The 19,398-nt window shown below is 40.7% G+C and overlaps 1 protein-coding gene across 5 annotated transcripts in view; it reads right to left on the bottom strand.

Annotated features, from left to right (window-relative positions):
• The window catches only part of DEUP1 (deuterosome assembly protein 1), an 82,198-nt gene that overhangs the window by 62,111 nt on the left and 689 nt on the right, over positions 1-19,398 (bottom strand). For 4 of the 5 annotated variants that reach the window (XM_042906207.1, XM_042906211.1, XM_042906209.1 and 1 more), the window contains exons 2-4: positions 18,053-18,125; positions 1,918-2,089; positions 169-264 (exon numbers count right to left, since the gene is read on the bottom strand). In XM_042906207.1, the coding sequence (XP_042762141.1) occupies positions 169-264; positions 1,918-2,089; positions 18,053-18,081 (297 nt within the window). In that variant the 5' untranslated portion in view covers positions 18,082-18,125. Of the gene's footprint in view, positions 1-168; positions 265-1,917; positions 2,090-18,052; positions 18,126-19,266; positions 19,361-19,398 lie in introns of those variants that run through there. The other variant, XM_042906208.1, reaches the window with a different exon arrangement.

The raw sequence follows: 19,398 nt of genomic DNA on the forward strand, positions 1-19,398 counted from the left end.
TATAACCTGTAGTTAAAATATAAGAATTATACTTGTATTAAAAATAGTCCATTTAAATAAAATTATTACAACTTATAAAAAAGTAACTAATATAATTTTATATGTTAAAACATATATCAAAATGTGTTAAATTATTATATGATATTAAATTACAATAGTTTTCCTTACTTGAGCTTTCAGGGTTTGTAGTTGTCCTTCGTAATTCTGAGTCATTGCTAAGTTACATTTTTCCAGACTGTCCAATTTCTGTCTAAGTAACCCCACCTGCATCAAGAATAACATTTAATTTTGATTCTTCTAAATTTTGCCTGACACAAATCAGAAAATGTGCAAAAAAGGAGTACAATTTAAATAAAACTGCTGTACCAAAACAAGAGTAAATATTTGTACCACAGTTCTTAAAATAGCTATTAATAATTAAAGTCACAAAACCAAACATTGCTAGCACTATTCCGTTGGGCACACATTCGGACAGTACAGTATGGATGTTTGACAAAAGATCCTTATCACCATCACACTTTAAATTAAGGTTTAGAATTTACTTTGCGTTATCTTTTCAGGAGGCTATGTCATCATACTCAGGCAGAACCTCTACGGATACACCTCAGCTTTTATTTTTGTCTCCACTGCCTTCAGTGAGCTCTGCTTTGGTGGGACCATGGAGCAATGATCACATTTTTATAAGAAAGAAAGGAATAATATCTAAGAGGAGTCCTTAGAGGTTTGGCTGACAGAAATTGTCTGCTTAAAAAGCAGGTGAGGCACCTGCTGTGATGACACGTCGGTGTCATCACAGATAATGGAAGTAAGAAAACAGTCCCTTGCATATTCCAGGTCTGATGACCGGCCTCTACTACGGAGGGAAACCAGGTGCCAATAACTAAGTTAACTGTGCCAAACAAGAACTCCGTTAACTATGTGAAAAACTAAGTTCCTTTTTTTTCTTTTTTCTTTTTTTTTTTTTAACGTTTATTCATTTCTGAGAGATGGAGGGAGACAGAGCGTGAGTGGGGGAGGGGCAGAGAGAGAGGGAGACAGAAACCGAAGCAGGCTCCAGGCTCTGAGCTGTCAGCACAGAGCCGGATGCAGGGCTCAAACCCAAAACCGTGAGATTGTCACCTGAGCCGAAGTCGGATGCCTAACCGTCTGAGCCACCCAGGCGCCCCTAAAAACTAAGTTCTATTGAGAGGCCAATAAAGGTAGAGAAATGCCTGATGAACAAGTTGACTGATGATATTTTAGTATAGGATTAATGTAAACACCTTCTCTTATGCCTCACCCAAAAGAAAAATTCACAGACACAAAAGTCCACATTAGGTAAAGTGTATGGTTTTCCTGAACTCCTCCAGAAGCCCCAGAGCACTTAGATACTCTACAACCACCAACAGGACTGTAAGCAGCCTTACAGGGGCTGGGAAGCACCCCTTTTAAGAGGGTGCCCAGATATACACATACACCCCCTTCACCAAACACTTTTCTCCCTTGGCCTGCAATCGTGTCTTGGCATTTCACTTCTCTCAGGAAATATTCTTCTAGTAGATTAGAAAAGCCTCTTGAACTCGGCCATGTCCAAAGACACAGTTTGGACAACTACTTTGTTTCTACAGCTGCAAAAGCACTGACATCTTTGCTCGCAAACGATATTTATTTCACATATATACTGAATGTCTATTTACTTTTCTAGACGGCACTGACATTTTATGTTTGTCTGCATCAGCAAATTTGGATGGGTTTAGGTTCTGATTGTCACTTATTTGATAGAACACATTCAGCATGCTATGACAGAATTGTTAGCAATAAATCCTACTGCTGATGCCTGATAAAAAGGATACATAATGAAAAACATATTCTGAGGGAATAAATATTATTTATAACAGTCTGAGGAATTAACATGTTATTAACACATATATTCAGTACCTCTTGACCTTTCTGATCCAAACAAGTTTGTGCATTTGCCAACTCTTGATCCCGAAGATCTAATCGTGTCTCCAAAGCCCGCATTTTCCTTTCCCAGTCCAATTTTTTGTTGCTTACCATGATGTCAATTTGTTCCATTAATTCCTGAAGTTCAGCCTCACAAGGAGAAGCTCTGGCAATTGTCAAAAAGTAAAGCACATTTTAAAAGAGTGAAATGTGAGGACGGGAAAAATTATTCCATTGCTCTGAACAGCTTGATCAATTATTTCTTCAAATTGTTCAATTATTTAAACAGGAAGAAGTCTGAAAGCTGGGGATAAATTTTATATTAAAACTGAAAGCTAATTTCAGTGAATATACAGTACATTTTTAAAAATGACATTTTCTAAAGTATAGGTGCTGTCATAATATAATGCAATACATTGCTAAAGTGACTGCTTGTATTTTCTTAGTGTAGGTGGTAGTGTATGGGTCTCCCAGAGCCAAAAGTTTTGACATAGACAAGGGAGTCCTAAAGTGGAAACACATCATGCGGATTATGTCAGAAACAAGGTCGCAATAAAGAAAGTTAGCTAAAAAAATAAAATTAAATAAAACTTTTAGAGTGGGCTGATTCCATGGCAAATTCTAATTATGAAAAATGGCTCAGTGCTCTTACATGTAAATACACATGTACCTATGTCTATCATAACTTGAGTAAATTTGATGCAGGCAAACCGGGACTTCAGTCGTGCCTATCAAGGACAGAAGGGCAACCCCAGGCTAGGTAGGACCAGATTCAAGGATACTAACTGAGCTACAGAGTTACTCCTGCAGGAGGGAAACTTGGCGTGATCTGGCTGGTATCCCTTGGGAAGGTATCTGATCAGGCAGGTGTGGGCAGAGTAATGTAAGTCTTTAGATAATGGTGATATTATTAGTCAGATGCGGGGCAATATCTTGGGTCTTAGAGGGTCTATTTATATTTGAAACAAAACTGCTGGTGAGAGCTAGATTTATGGAGATGCCTATTGTGCTTCTAGGGTAGGGTTCTCCTTCAAAGAAGCTGATGCATTCCACAGGGACCTGGCATAAGTCCAGTTATTCAGACTGGACAAGCCTCAGGTTTCAGCCTAAGGAACACACAAATGTCCAGATTAGAAAGCAAGTTATTTCAGGATCCATTCAGTGGTGGTGACGGGGCCTCTACTACATTTGTGCAGGCGTGAGGAAGGCAGGAGGGAAAGCAGGTGAAGAATAATATTTTCTCCATTCGGTTTCACCAGGTCAGAATTTTAGAGGTGATTAAGGATCATTTAGCATTTTGAAAAACCTCAGGCCCAGAGAGGTCAAGGTCACACATCAATTAGTAGAGGAGCCAGATCTAGATCCTAGGCAGCTGTCTCCCATCGTAAGCTCCCTTCTGTGCACCACACAGCAAAAAGACATGATGCACTGAATAAGAACTTGCTTGAAACATACAGCATAAATTAGTTCCATTGCATTAGGGTCAGAAACAGGTATTAGAACCCAAAGAACTCAGAATTTCCAGAGTCACTTTCTAAAATGCCCAGTCAGCCTGAACATGGGATATTCCTGTGATTGGTTTATTCAACAGCAGACTCACCAGTTCTGTCATCAGAGAGCTTTTAAGTACAAAGTGCAATTCTACAGTCTTCTGGCATTCCTGGACGAAAGACCAAAGCCTTTCCCATTTTTATTTAAAACCTAAAACAAACCTGAGGAAAGGAAGTACTAATTCCTCTATAAATAAGTTGATGGAATTTTAATTGGAGTTATGATGTGGGGGAAAAACAACAGAATGAAAAGAATAGTTTTCACACCGTTTTCTTTTCATAACAACATGTATCACCCTTTATGGTAAATACATTGTTTTTTTCTGCTATCGTGAGCTCTGAACGCAGAAGGACTGTATCAGCCCTTCTCATCACCATCTTCCTGGAGCTCAGCACAGCACTCCAGCATATAGCAGATACTCAATAAATTTTTGAAAAATGAACAAGTGAGCTCTTCTCTTCACTATCTCCTTGACAGGTAGGACTGCACCACGTTGACGGAATTGAAATACAGGCCGAAAGTAGTGACATCAGTATTATTAAATAAATGAGTGAATGGTTTCTTTCCTGATTATGACTATGCTGTGCAAAAATGAGGATATTAGACTCAAGGTGAAGGGAGTTTTACAAGTCATCTTGTCCAACCAGTGTTTGTATACCTTTCACAGTCTTAATAGCATCATCTATGATGTCCTACTGGTCAGATTCAGGAGGTTTACAACAGAGCCCAAGATTCTGCATCACTAACAAAGATATCAAGTGATTCTGGCGCACACCAGGGTTTGTGACCTGTTTCACAGTATCACTGCCAACAGGTCATCCAGCCTAGGTCTGAATGCTTCCTTTACCAGGAAACCACTGTCTGAGATTGCATCTAGACAGCGATGAGTTTCTTAAAGTTCTTTCTTATACTGAAGAGCTTTTTCATCCACTTATTCTAATTTGATCCACCGGGACCATGCACAACAAATGCCTTTTCAACACAGTAGACTAAGAGTACTTAATACAGTTATCAATATGTCAAATACAGCTATCAGTGTACCTCTGGCTTCTGCCAAGTTTTCTCAGCGTTCAAGAGTAGATACTGAACATTCAGACAGAGAATGGCTGGAACCTACGCTAACAGACTCTCACCCACAACCTCTACAGCAGTACTCCTAGAATTGTCAGGATGTGGTCAGACTGAGAGCTGCCTTAATTTTTCCCCCTATTTCCAACTCAGGACCAACTAGAGAAAACCAAACACGCTCCTCAAACCAATCACATAGGATGCCCCGCTTCTACTAATCCTGCCTCCAGTTTCCCTGTGCCAACAGCCCCCATCCAAGACAGCATACCTGAAGCCTTCTCTTTTGTTCACTGTGAAGCTTTCCCACCTCACCTTCGAGACTCTGCCAGATGCAAGTGATGGCTGCTGATGCCTTTGCTAGATCAAGCTTTCAATAAGTAGGCTTCATTTGTTCTCATTTGGGTGTCTTTGTTTATTTCCACAAGTATCTTTATTTCCTTCAATTTCTCATAGAGATTTCTTTTTTTTTCCACCACTCACTACCTAGTGTACTGCCTAGCAAATACTAGACACTTAACATACATTTGTTGAACGAATGAAAAAGTGAATGACTATGGTAAGATTTTCATAATTTGGTGGCTCTCCTTCACAATCCTGATGGCTCTCCACTGAACAAGTTCCTGTGTTGACTTCCTCCTTGAAATATACCATTCAGAACATTAACTTAATCCCCCAGGTATGGTCTAATAAGTTTAAAGGGGGACTCTCACATCCTTTGTTTTAGGTGCTATCTATACTTTTATTCAAGCAGATGAGGATCACCTTAGCTTTGAATCTGGGAGGGGGAAGGGCAAAGCAGTGATATTATACCATGTCAAGGTGAGCTTGTTTGTTTTTCTTTTTGTCCAAACATCTTTTTTTCATGCATGCTAAAAATAAAGCCACTATCTTGTGCTTGTTTCATTTTTGGGGGGTGCTCCAAGAGCAGGGCTTTATATGTATCCTTATTAAATTTCAGTGTGAGAGTTTCAGCCTCTCAATGTAGATTGCTATCACTGGTCTTTTTTTTTTTTTTTTTAACTGAAAGAGAGAGTGGGGGGTAGAGAGAGAGCGCACATGCATGCGAGCAGAGGAGAGGGGCTGAGGGAGAGAGAAAATCTTAAGCAGGGTACATGCTCAGTGCAGAGACTGGCACGGGGCTCGATCCCACAACCCTGGCTGGGATCATGACCTGAGCTGAAATCAAGAATCGCTCAACTCACTAAGCCACCCAGGCACCCCTAGCCCTGGTTCTTTAATGTAGCAAACATTCATTCAGCGACTGCTGCCCACTGTGCGAGGAACTGGGAAGACAGAGACACGAGACCGACTGCCTGTGCAGAGATACTTACAAGACAGGCACAATAAGAGACTGATGAATACATGGAGCTCTTCTGGGACTAGAAAGGAGGGGTACTGATACAGATTTGGACAGGATGGGTTACCACAGAAGCCTTCGTAAAAGAGCTTACAGGATCCTGTTTCTGACAGAAAATATATTCACTTTACCTCCCTGTTTTGTGTCAGCTGCGGATTTGAGAAGCATTACTTGTTTTACATATAAATGTTTTTTTCATACAAGTGACTGTAAAATATCATGAAAGACAGGATGGAGGACAGAGCTCTATGGCATTCTACTACATTCTACTACTACATTCTGAAGTCCTTCAGGGTGACAGGGATCCGTTGATTATTTCTTTTCTTATAATCAGTTTCTAACCCACTTAATTAACCTTACGATTTTTTCTCCCTCTCCCCATAAAAATGTCATGAAAAGCCCTGTAAAATATCATGGCAAAGTCCAAATAAAATTCTATCAATATGCTTGCAGACGCACCAGCATATGAGCCCTGTGAGCCAAGGCTGACCTAGTCTGCAGCGGTCAGGGCGTGTCCGTGCAGAGTCCTGGTGACCCCCGCTTCTTCCGGATGCTCGCAGGCCACCCACGACTCCTTCCAGAGTACTACCGAAGATCCAGTCACGCTCAGGCTTACGCTAAACCCAGCTTTCTGTCAAATTTAATATTCTCTTTTGAAATTCAATTGTCTCATCTTCCAGGATGTCTTCCTTTCTTCAGTTTTTCAGAGATAATTAAGAGCAGTTGAGCTGTCTCAGCAGCATCAATATTTGCTCCTAAATCTAGAGAGCTTTAAAATAAAATACAAAAGGCTTAGTTTAGCCTTCTTCACAGAGCTGAGCACTAACATTATTTATATTTTCATTTCTTCCTTTAGTCAAATGCTGACTGATGCTATGCTAATTGCTTTCCTGATCTTGCTCTCACGGATCCTTACAACATCCCATAAAGTAGGACTTATTATTCCTATTTTAGAAAAGTTGAATAAGGCACTAAAAAAGAAAAAAGTACTCCAAGTCTTCTAGCTTTGGAGACTGGGTGGATTGTAACTGATACACTACTTGAGACATACAAACCCTGACCCTTACTGTCGGGTTTATCCTTGGGAGCAATTCACGAGAGAAGGATTCTGGGGTCAGAACAGAAGTCTTTTTGTTGTTGTTGTTCTTAATGTTCATTTATTTCTGAGAGAGAGAGAGAAAAGGAGAGAGTGGGGGAGGGGCAGAGACAGGGAGACAGAGGATTCAAAGCGGGCTCTGCACTGAGAGTGGAGAGGCTCAAACTCATGCCAGGCTCAAACTCATGAACTGTGAAATCATGACCTGAGCTGAGGTCAGAGGCTTACCCGACTGAGCCACCTAGGTGCCCAGACGACAGAAGTCTTAAGCCAGTAGGAAGGGGGCACACTGAGACTTGCAGGGTGACAAAACAGTCTGAGGAGCCTAGAGTCAAAATACCAGGATGTCAAATTTAAAGATGAAGAAAGCAAAATAGAAAGCTGATGATCTAAATGGAGGTAGTAGTGGCCGGTGTGTTGGAGGGGACAGGGGAAGGGAATGTGGAGAGGCATGCAGAGTAAACAGAGCTGGAGTAACATACATGTCCATCAGATACAATTCACCCAGTCTCCATGGACATGTATGTTACTCCAAAGTCCTTTCACATATAGGCTTACATGCTGGTTCTTACAAGAGCAGACCTTTATCAGATGGCTGTGATTTTGGTAGGGTCCCCACCCTAAGGAAAGAAAAAAAAAAAAAACTCAAGGCAACCTGGCTATACACATACATGACAACATCCCTATGACCTTGTAACATGGGACCACTTAATCAGACTGCATGTTTGTGTGTTACCATATATGGGAGACAAAGAAGTAAAAAGTATATAAAAAATTAGGTCATGTGGCATTCAGGGCTCAGTTCTTTGGGTATGAACCCAATGGAGGGGTGCCAGCAGGAATAAAGTTGCTTCCTGGAAAGAAAAGCCTCGGTGTCATGATTCTCTGTGTGAGAATCCTGCTACACGGTGACCATATGATCAATTATGCAAACTAGGACAATTCTGAAAGTGAAGGGGGCACTAATGATAATTATGCCAGGACAATAGGTATAAAGCAGTGATTATTCTGGGCAAACTGGGATGCAGCGTCAGCCTACTCATCATCAAACTGGAAAATAAAAATGGATAAACAAGTCTACAAAAAAAAAAGTGAGTTCGGGCACCTGGGTGGCTTGGTTGGTTAAGTGTCTGACTTCGGCTCAGGTCATGATCTCACAGCTTGTGAGTTCGAGCCCCGCATCGGGCTCTGTGCTGACAGCTCAGAGCCTGGAGCCTGCTTCAGATTCTGTGTCTCCCTCTCTCTGTCCCTCCCCTACTTGTACTCTGTCTCTCTCTCTCTCTCTCAATAGTAAATAAACATTTAAAAAAAAAAGTGAGTTCATTTTGGGACATAGATAGCAGAATAGAAATGGATCTTCAGCTTGAGAGAGAGAAGGGCAGGCTTAAAAAATAAATATGGAAGTCATCATGGAAGAAGGGGAGGGAATGAGGAAGGGAAGCACAGACAGAAGAGAAAGAGGAGACTACGGAATAGTCTAAGGAAATGCGTTTTCAAAAGGTTAACGAGCAATATGAGCAATCATACTGGGTCTTAACTTTTCCAAAATATTGTAATGAAACACATTCTAAAATGTGGTAATGTATTATTTGTCTTACTTATATTGCTATATATTTGGTGATACCAGTATAATTTAACTTTTCTGTGGTGGCTCACAGACCTATTCTTATTCCGCATGTCAAATACCGCACCACACCAGAAACTTAAATAGTATGGAATGGGAGAGCTCCCAGAAGTCCCAGAATCCACTTCCATAGACATGTCTGAGATGTCTGCCTGCTCTTCACTCGATTGTTCCTCCTAAAACAGTAAAGTGAAAGGCTTCTACTTTATGACTCCTAGATCAGAATTTCACAGTTGCCCTTGTTCAAAATTAGTTACTAAATTATAGCTAAAAATAGCTCTTCTCAAGCACTTTTCTTGTTGTCCAAAAAATGCTATTTACCGTCATCCTTAGTGTGTGCTGACTTAGCAGTGTTACAATGCCTATTTTTACTGCACATTTGAGATGGTGGCTCATATTCGGTCCATTCTTCTCCCTCATCTGCAATAAGCTTAATGTTGATATGTAGAGGAGGTATAAATCCCACTATTCCTAAAAAGCATGCTTAGAAGTACTTTTAAAGGCCTCCATCATACTCATCAAAGACATTCAGAGAAATAAAATGTGCAATGTGATAGCTTCCAACTCCCTATCAATGTTTCATCAGAATTCGAGGTATATACAAACTTTAAATCTCATATTTTTACATTCTAAAAAGAGTGGAGGATCTTCTAAACACATGTATTACAGATAAATTTTTCCTTGAAACTTTTTGTATAATGACTATTCATTCTAGTTTTAATGACTATTGTATTACCTGTATTACAGATAAATTTTTTCTTGAAACTTTTTGTATAATGACTATTCTATTCTAGTTTTAAATAGAAAAGGGATTAAATGACTATCCTCACACATACTAACACTGCAGTCTTTCCCCAGATAGACCTTTTAGCAAGAGGGAATTTTAATTGTCCTAGAGATTGGCTAACAGAATCCAAACTAATGCATATGTAGCTTATTATGAATTATGCCATGGTTCTGTGTGTTAATATGAAATAATATTGGGATTTACCCCAGGTCTACTTCACTTTGCTTCTCCTGCAGATAATCAAATTGTCAAATTTGATTACTCTGGAAAAGATTATGTGTGGCTGGGGATAAAGGGTGGAGGGAGAATAATGGGGGTAGAGTCTGGGCCATTCAGAAGGCAAGAGAATCAATCAAATTAAAAAGAATTTTCAATGCGCAAAAAGACTACTTTACCACAATTTATTAAACTACCAAAATATTGACTTATAGAATTTTTTTTTACAAATTATAATTAAAACTGTATTAAACTAAGAAACTGGGAAGTATGGTTGTGTTTAGGAATTAATATATCTCAGAGGGAAAGAACACTTTAAAGGTTAAAAAAGATGCACACATAGAGTACTGCTTTAAATAATTTTTCTGAATTAGACGTGAGAAGCTATGCTTTAATATCCATCTGTCTTGGTTCTTTGAAAATACGACTTTCATGGCAGATTTAAAAAATCGGCAGATCATGCAGCAGATTTTTAGGAAGGATTTGATAAGATTCCATGAACGAGATGAATGGCTAAGATATAAGTCACAGAATAAAAAGTAAATGATTTAGTGGAGAAAAATGAGGCTTTCGGTTGAAGACGGATGAACATAAACATTTTGCTCCCTTCCCAAATTCTACTAAAATAAAGCAAAGGCATATTTTTAAGCTACAAGCACAAAAATAATGGGAGCTAGCAGTAGAGAAAAAGCCAGGAAGCAACCCAGCTAGGTAGAGGGTAAATGCTGGTGGCCCAACTTACACCCTCTAAGTAGGAGAATTTAAAAGAGTGTTCTCTAGAATCTGATCAGCCTGAGACAGGCACTGAAAGAGACAAGCCCGATGACAAGTAGAGAAACCCCGTCAACAAGCCCCGCCCACGTCCAGCGGAGCTTCTGGTCAGCTTCCACTCCGCCATCTTACACAGGAGCGAGCAGTCAGGGATCAGGGACATTTGAGAAAAGCACTTCAACCAACTTGGTCAAATACAAACAGAAAGTGATTTTTTGAAGAAAATTTGGCAGAGAAGAAGAAAACTTCAAAAAGTAATAGTTAAGACGCTAGAGTTATTAACTCCGGAAGAAAACAAAATGTTATGCAGGGAAGGAAGCATCATCCCAGTATGCTATGGCTCAAAGGCGAAGGGCATTTACAAAGACATAACTAGGCAAACAGAATATTGATCCAACCAAAATTATGGTGTATACTTATTTTGAGAGTGAGAGTGAGAGTGGAGGAGGGGCAGAGAGCGAGAGGGAGACAGAAAATCCTAAGCAGGCTCAGGGCTGTCAGTGCAGAGCCCCATGAGGGTCCTTGATTTCATGAAGGAAGAGATTATGCATGACCTGAGCCAAAGTCAAGAGTCAGACACTTAACCAACTGAGCCGCCCAGGTGCCCCTAGAAAAGATATTTTAAAGAAGTAATCCATTATATGTGAATCCACTTATACAAGGAAAGAAACATTTGTAAAAGCAACGTTGCAGAATTCATACATTTAGGGACTCTATATATGTATTATGTTGACCTTAGGACTGCTCAGTGCATTTGTGTAATTCCTATTTAGAAATGCCCGTCAAAGGTTACTGAGCATAAGTTTTAGTAGTCTTCAGTTCTACTAGACTGTGGAACACCTTGGCTGGCGGCTGTGCTGAGCCCTCAGGGAGTTGCAGCTGCGCTGTAGTTGGTGTCCAGATTTTGTAAAAAAACTGAATTAGTTTCTCTTTTAGAGGAGCAGGGACCAGGAGAAAGGAGGGGCTGTGGAGCAGTTATTAGGGCCTGGGGTGAGGCATGAATTGAAGGATGTGGAGAACTATACCAGAGCCACACCCTCAGAATGACTGATTATAAAGGAGTTGATCTAAGAGATCATGTCAGACACCACTTATTCATATTTTTAATAAAAGTCAAGGGTAAACTGCATTGATAAAACTGTAAAAGGAACAATGAAAGAGGCATACAAAAAAGAAGTTCTTGGAAATAAAACATGATTGCCAGTACCAAAGATCTCAATAGAGGCAATAAAAATAATGTAATCGGTGCTGAAAGAAAAGAGAAAACTCAAGAAATTCCTCCAGGACATAGAGCACAATGGACAACAATGGAAATTATGAGAGCAAAGAAAGATATAATCCTTCTAGGAGATGAGAATGAAACAAGAGAGTGGAGAACTACTAATCAAAGAAATAGAAGAAAATGTCACTGAGTTGAAAAGATTTGAATCTTTAGTGTAAAAATGTTCACCAAATACAGTGAAGGGTTATTGCAGAAGATTCCATACCTAGAAAGTTAATCCAGTAAATTTGTAAATTCCAAGGATAAAAAGAAATCCTATAGGGGCACGTGGGTGGCTCAGTTGGTTAAGTGTCTGACTCTTGATTTCTGCTCAGGTCATGATGTCAGGGTTAGTGAGTTTGAGCCCTGCATCAGGCTCTGCACTGACAGTGTGGAGCCTGTTTGGGAGTGTGTCTCTCTCTACCTCTCCCCCACTTACTCTCTATCTCTCTCTCAAAATAAATTTAAAAAAAACTTTAAAAAATACTATATAAAAAAAGGAATTCTATAGACTTTCAGACACACACAACATGGGGGAAAAAAAAAAAGGAAGAAAGGACAGACCTGAAAGACTGGCATTGGATTTTCCCTCTGCAATACTCAGTGCTTCCAAAGAGCAATGTTACACAGTTCCTGTATAAGAGTATGAGTAAGACATCTGAACATGTAACAGGTTAAGAAGTATATCACCCATGTTCATTTTTATGAAAAGATTACCTAAGGAAGTACTTCAGTCAAATTAAAATGAATTCAAAATTTTTTAAAAATTAAGAACAGGGATGGGTGCCTGGGTGGCTCAGATGGTTAAGCATCTGTGCCGGGCTCTATGCTGACAGCTCAGAGCCTGGAGCCTGCTTCAGATTCTGTGTCTCCCTCTGTCTCTGCCCCTTCCCCGCTTGCACTCTCTCTCTTTCTCTCAAAAATAAACATTAAAAATAGTTTTAAAAATTAAGAACAGGGAAGATTTTGCATACAAACAACAGTAATAAGCAATGCAAACTTACAGCCATTAATAAAGGATTCTAAAATAAAAGTGGAATAAAATAATAATTAACATTATCCTATATGTAATAATTTATATATAAATTAATAGCGACCAGGAACTAGAAATCCAGATAACTTTTTGGAGGTGAGATAAAGGAATGGGGAAGCACAGGTGCTACTAAAGGTTAAGTCTTAAAAGAGAAAAAAGGATGGGGGAAGTCAAAGATACAGTTAAAATTCAAGATGCCAAAAGAGAAACCCAAATTTACAATGTTTGTAGAAAGTGTTCATTGAAAACTTATAAAATAGGATGTAAAACTTCTAACAGAAAATGAGGAAAAAGAAAACTAGCTCAGAGTAGCAAATTTGGGGAAATCAAAATGGGTCAAACGTTAGCATATTAATGATCATAAAATCCTCTTTTTAATGGCGAAGGCTCTCCAACTGAGGTATTTTTTAAATCTAACCGTATGCTATTTACAAGAGACACAATATTAAAAAAATGAAAACAAGGAAATGAGATAATAGAAAATATATATCGGTGTCTATTTCTGATTTCTGGCACAGAGCTCCTAAAACCCTTTCATTTCCTAAGTGATAAGAGTTCTAGGAGCATGTTTTGTTCTGATATTTAATCTTTGACCCTGGTTTCTGAGACAGGGATTCTGAAACCTTTGTAATTTCTTGTGTGATAGGAGTACCTTTTGTTCTAACGAGGAAATTTTGTGTGGGCTCCCAGAACGAGAGCGGGTCACTGGAAAGACTAAGCCATGGTTGGAAGCCTGGAATTTTCATCCCACCTTCCATGATCTTGAGAAGGGAGAAGGGCTGCAAATGGAGGTAATGATCCATTATGCTTACATGATGAAGCCACCATAAAAATTCCAAAAGTATGGGATCCAGAGATCATCTGGGTTGGTAACACAGGAAGTGCTGGGAGGGCAACACACCTGGGCATGGAAGCCCAGCACCCCTTCCTACGTAGCTTGCCCTATGCCTCTCTTCCATTTGGCTGTTCATCTGATAAACGTGTTTATCCTTTATCCTGGTAAAAGTGTTTCCTTGAGTTCTGCGAGCTGCTCCAGCAAATGCATTGCGCCCAAGGTGGAGGTCGTTGGAACCCCCCATAGGAGTATCTACTGCCAGTTGGTCAGAAGCACAGGTGACAACCTGGGCTTGTTACTGGCATCTGAAGTGGCAGGAGGAGCAGTCATGTGGTACTGAGCCTTTAACCTGTGTGATTGCATGCTATCTCCAGGTAGATAGTGTCAGAATTGAGCTAAATTGTAGGACACCCAGCTGGTGTCACAGACAATTGCTTGGTGCAGGAAAAACCTCCATGCATTTGGTGACAAGGGCATCAGAAGTGAACGGTTCTCTGTGAAGGTAAAGGAGGCACACAGGGAAGAAAAACATAGTAGGCAAGAACTGGGTTTCTCCCACACAGAAAGGAAAAGACTGAGTTTCTTCTATTACAAAGGGATGAACAAGGATATTACAGACTAAAATAAATTAAAAACAGAACAGAGATGGCAATATCGATATCAGGCAAAGTAGAATTTAAAACAACAACAAAACACGTTAACTTATATTTGTGAGATATTTTATAAAGCTAAATCATATAATATATCAAGATATAACATCCATGAACCTCAATACATTAAGCAGCAGAACACTGAAATATGTAAAACAAAAACTGTTTGAACTATAAGAATTGGACAAAACCACAATTATGGTGAAGATCTTCCATAAAATTTGATAGATCAAATAAACAAAAAGCAAGGTAAAAATGGATTTGAAAAACATAATTTAAATATTATTAGATCTTATTAGAGGTCTGATGACTTATGTATAACTTTTTAAACCTTTTTACTTAACCAATACAGAATATACATTTGTTTTCAAATGTCCAAAGGACATTTATAGTAGCTGATCATGCAAGGGACTATAAGAACACTCTTAATGAAACTGAAATATCACATAGGCCATAGTCTGTGACCATGGTGGTAGGGAGATTAGAAAGGAATAGTAATAAAAATATAATTAATCCCTCCCTCACAACTTTCATGTCGTCAATATCTCAAATTAGTCAAACAGAAATCAAAGCTGGAAATCGCAGGCAATTTATTTAGAAAATGAGAGTGGAAACACTAATATGATGTCCCCACAGCAGAGCTGCGCTCAGGAGAAACTTGAGCTTGAAAGGCTTTTATTACTTAAAGAAATCATAAAATTCAGAAATCATAAAAATAAGCGAACCACATTTTTTAACTAAAAAAATCCAGAGAACAAAAGAAGTAAAATAAATCCAAGAAGGACAAGTTAATAAGAGTAGAAATTAATAAGGAAGCTGAAACAAAGCAAACTGTAGACATGGTTCTCTTAAGCAGGCCAATACAAACAGATCATTCGCTCATTTATAATTATGTTCTGGGCATACACTCTAAAAACAAATAAAAAGGACAAACTCAAACATGGCTGTTTTGATTAGAAGGAGTTTAGGTTGATTATGATGGCACAAATACAAACACCTATAACTGGGGGGAAATCATGGATTTAAAATGAAAACCAAACCCTGTTGTAACCCAGCTGTTGGAGAATAATTCACCTAACAAATATTCTGTGTAAAAACGCCCACCTTACGCCTTCATGCTTTCTGTTCCTGCTGTCTGGAACTCTCTTTGCCCAATATCATCTTTGCTCAAATGTCACCTTAGCAGGGAATGCTGGTTTGACCATCCCGTTCATCTTCTTATCCTTAGCCAGCTTTATTTTTCTTCACATCACCATAGAAAACATGTTAATGACTCCCACTGACCCTTGGAGGAGTGGTCTCTGTTTTGTTCACTGCTCTTTTCCTGGTGCTTACAACAATCAATGCCTCATAGGAGACTCTAGATACGTATTGTTAAATGAACGTTGCGCCACAAAACATTACTGTATGTAGGTGACATGGTTTGATAAGCTCTGTAACATGCCCCTGATGAAGTTTTACTGTCTTTATGATCTAGATTTTTACATATTTCTCAACAGCATGAGGGACAGAAGCAAAGTCAACCTGACTCTTCATGCTTTGTAGGCCATGGTAGACAATGTCTGGTCCCATGTCTGCGGGGATCAGTAGGGTACTTGCTCATGGAAACTTCTAGTAATTCTCATTCACTTCTGGGGCGGGGGGCAAGGGGAGAATTTGGTCTATACTCTAGCCTACACTCTAATACACTTGCAATTACATTGTACAAGTGCTATAGCTCCCTACTAAATTCTAAGTTGTTTAAGGTCTGTTTCTTAATGATCTTTGTATGAACCAGAAGACTTAGTGTTGTGCTTGCCACACATTCAATATTCCACACTTTTCCCCCAAAAGAATGAATGAAGAGAAATAGGAGTCTCCACGGCCTCCGATCTGGCACCCAACCTTAGGTCTGAGACCTTCAATCTGCACCTAGGCCCTCAGTGCCATCATCACATCAGGGACCTAACACCTGCTCAATCCAGAATCCTAACCTGGCTCTGCTACAGATACTCTCACTGCCCCCATTTCCAATGTAGCAAAGGATGCCGGGATTAGAACCAGACATATCTGAATTCAAATCCTACCTTCTCCACTAACCAGCTGCATATTCTGGGGCAAGCTGCTGCTTTATTTCTCTTTCTTTCTACCTTTCTGAGCTCAGAAATATGGCCGCGGCTGCTAACTGTCCACCAATATCCACTCCTCTTCCTTTTCTCACCTAAGCTTTAGCTGGCCGTAGAGCTGCTCAGTTAGAGATCACACTTCCCAACCTTCCTTTTAGCTAGCTGTAGCTCTGGCCAGTGGGAAATGACGAGAAGTGAGGCGTGCTCTTTCAGGGGCACATTCCAAAAAGGAACCAAATTCTCCCCTTGCCCTTCCCCCTTCCCTCTGGCAGGAGCACAGTGGTGGGAGTTGAAGCAATCATTTTCAGTCCAGAGATGAAAAATCACCTAGTGAGGATGGTAGAGCTTCCCTACCAGTCCTGGTCTGCTTAGCCCTAAACCTATTCATGAGACAGAAGTAAACTTCAGCCTTATTTAAACCACGGCATTTTGGGGCCTCTTTATTGCAAGACCTCAGCCTATGCTCTAATACACTCAATTTTCTTAGATGTAAAATGAGAACAATGCCTAACGGGGCTGTTGTAAGAAGTATAGAGTAGGATTTACAAAACTGACAGCTGTAACTACTTGGACTTGTGCAGCCCTCCTTTAGCCTGATGTCAAAGTCACGGTCAGCACAGAAGAGCCACCTGGGTGGTATGACTAGTGCAAATCAGTCACAGTCCAGATTAGGCACTCCAGTACCACTCCCCTTCACTGGCCCCTCCCCTGTCCCCCAGCTCTGGAGTCAGCCAGTGGCCAGGTGACTAATGAAACAATAGGAAGAGATACCTTTGTGGTGCAGGTGGCACAGAAGGGGTGGGGACAGATATTTGTGAAAGGGAATTTAATTATTTACAATGGTGAGTGCTGTACAAATTCTATTCCTTATCGCTTCATGAGACTTTGGTGAAATATCCAGTTCTTACTGTTGTTTGAGGAGACAAATCCGGTTTTTTAAAACGTTATTAATTTTTGATTTTAATTCCAGTACACTTTACAGTGATATAATAGTTTCAGGTGTACAATGTGGTGATTCAACAATTCTACACATTACGCAGTGCTCACAATGATTAGTGGACTCTTAATCCCCTTTACCTATTTTGCCATCTCCCCACCCACGTGCCCTCTGGTAACCACCAGTTTGTTCTCTATACTTAAGAGTCTGTTGGAGCCATGGGGCACCTGGGTGGCTCAGTCAGTTAAGCGTCCGACTTCGGTTCAGGTCATGATCTCACAGTTTGTGAGTTTGAGCCCCACGTCGGGCTCTGTGCTGACAGCTCAGAACCTGGAGCTTGCTTCAGATTCTGTGCCTGCCCTTCCCATGCTCATGCTCTCTCTCTCGATAATAAATAAACGTTTAAAAAAAAAAAAAGAGTCTGTAGGAGCCAGATCTGTTTTGAGGCTAAGGGTTGAGTTCGGCCTTAAGGGCAAGTGTGGAGGGAAGCCTGGGACACTCAATGCAGCAAGATAGGGGCAGTATGGGTGGGAGCCACTGCCCTGTGGAAACCCAAGAGCACAAGAAGCCTGCGTGGGCACCCATCATCCCAAAATACTGTAAAAACTCACTAAATGTGGGGAAATGGTGATTTTCAAGTCCAGATCCATAGTCAAAATTGGAAAGATTCATACCATAGGTTCTTAATTAGAATCACTTGAGTTTCCCTCCATCCTCCTCACCAAAAGTAATTGGTACATCCTTCTATTAATACCAAATTTCAAAATTCATGTACCATCAGGGAGTTTGGGGCATAGTTAAGTACCAACTTAACAAACAAATAATTTTCAGCACTTACCCCATTGTATTATTGGCTTGGTTCTCCATGTCAAGAAACTGCTGCTTCTGGTTTATGTTTCTTGGTTTTTAATCTGTTAGGGAGAAAAAAATGACCTAGCTTTCTAAAATGCTTACATTTATTAACCTATAAAACAAGAAGACTCTGCTATTGGCAAACCATGCAGTGTGAGCTTTTCGCAGTGTAGTAGCTCTTGGTTCTACAAAATGTGGAAATTTGCCCCCTTTTTAAATCCCCCCATGCATTTATGACATTGCCTAAGTGATGAGTTGAAATATGTGGCATTGACCGTAAGGAGCATTCATTCACTATTTACTGAAAACATCTTGGCGCCAGCGACTGTGCAAAGTGCTTATCACTTTAAGAGGAGAGGAGTCAAACAATACCCATTGTGGAGGTGTTACAGCTAAATGTTCTCAAATTTTCCTTTCTTGTCTCCTAAAAGTTTGCCTTCGAGTAAATTCTTTCTTTGGCCCTTTCTGGGTTTTGTTAGAATGAATATACCAGGAGATTTAGGACAAAAAGGCTAAGAGTTGCCTAAAAATATAAATCTTATAATTCCTCAACGGCTTTGTGGGCACCTGCTTACCCTGTTAGTACTTGCCTAAATTAAAAAAAAAAAAAAAAAATCCCCCAGCAACAAAGTTTTATTTAAAAAATAAGATATGAGGAGAATTGGACAAAGTGTTGAAAAGAACTTCAACTCCTCTGAATCACTGAATTAAAGTCAATTAAGTAGCATTGAGATGGTAGAAAGACGAGGAAGACCCCAGGCTCAGGTCACTTCCAAATTAAAGGAATTGAAGAGAGGCTCTGGGATTGTGTGTGGAGCAGAGGGGCCAGGGGCAAGGATGGGGAAGGAAAACTGGACCAGAACAGACAGATAAACTGATTGTGCAGGTTCTTCCAATCACTCACTTTAGCGTCAGGGAAACTGAGGCACTGACAAGCTAGGCGACTTGCCCAAGACCACACAGCTAGAATCTACACCTGCCTGTTCAGGGAGGTTCAGCTCTGGGTTCTGCAAGACCGTCCCGACAGCCCAGACTCTCCCCGTCAGCGCGCGCCCCCGCCAGACCGAGCACGGTTCACGCCCAGCCCCCCGCGAAGCAGCCGGCCAGTAGGGGTCCCCGGTGCCCCTGGGGTCGGCCCGGGAGAGCGGCGAGGGCGAGGGTCGGGGTGGACACCGGGTCCTGGAGGCCGGAGCGGGTTACCTGCGCTGCGCCGCGCTCTCCCGCGAGGTCTGAAGCCCCTGGAGCGGGAACGCCGGGGTCACCGCCCACCGGGCCCGCCCCGAGGGGCCCCGCCGCCCGCCGCTCGCCACCCGCCGCCGCGCTCCCGCCGTC

The sequence above is a fragment of the Panthera leo genome, chromosome D1, assembly GCF_018350215.1.
Source record: "Panthera leo isolate Ple1 chromosome D1, P.leo_Ple1_pat1.1, whole genome shotgun sequence".
In the NCBI taxonomy this organism is placed as follows: Eukaryota; Metazoa; Chordata; class Mammalia; order Carnivora; family Felidae; genus Panthera; species Panthera leo.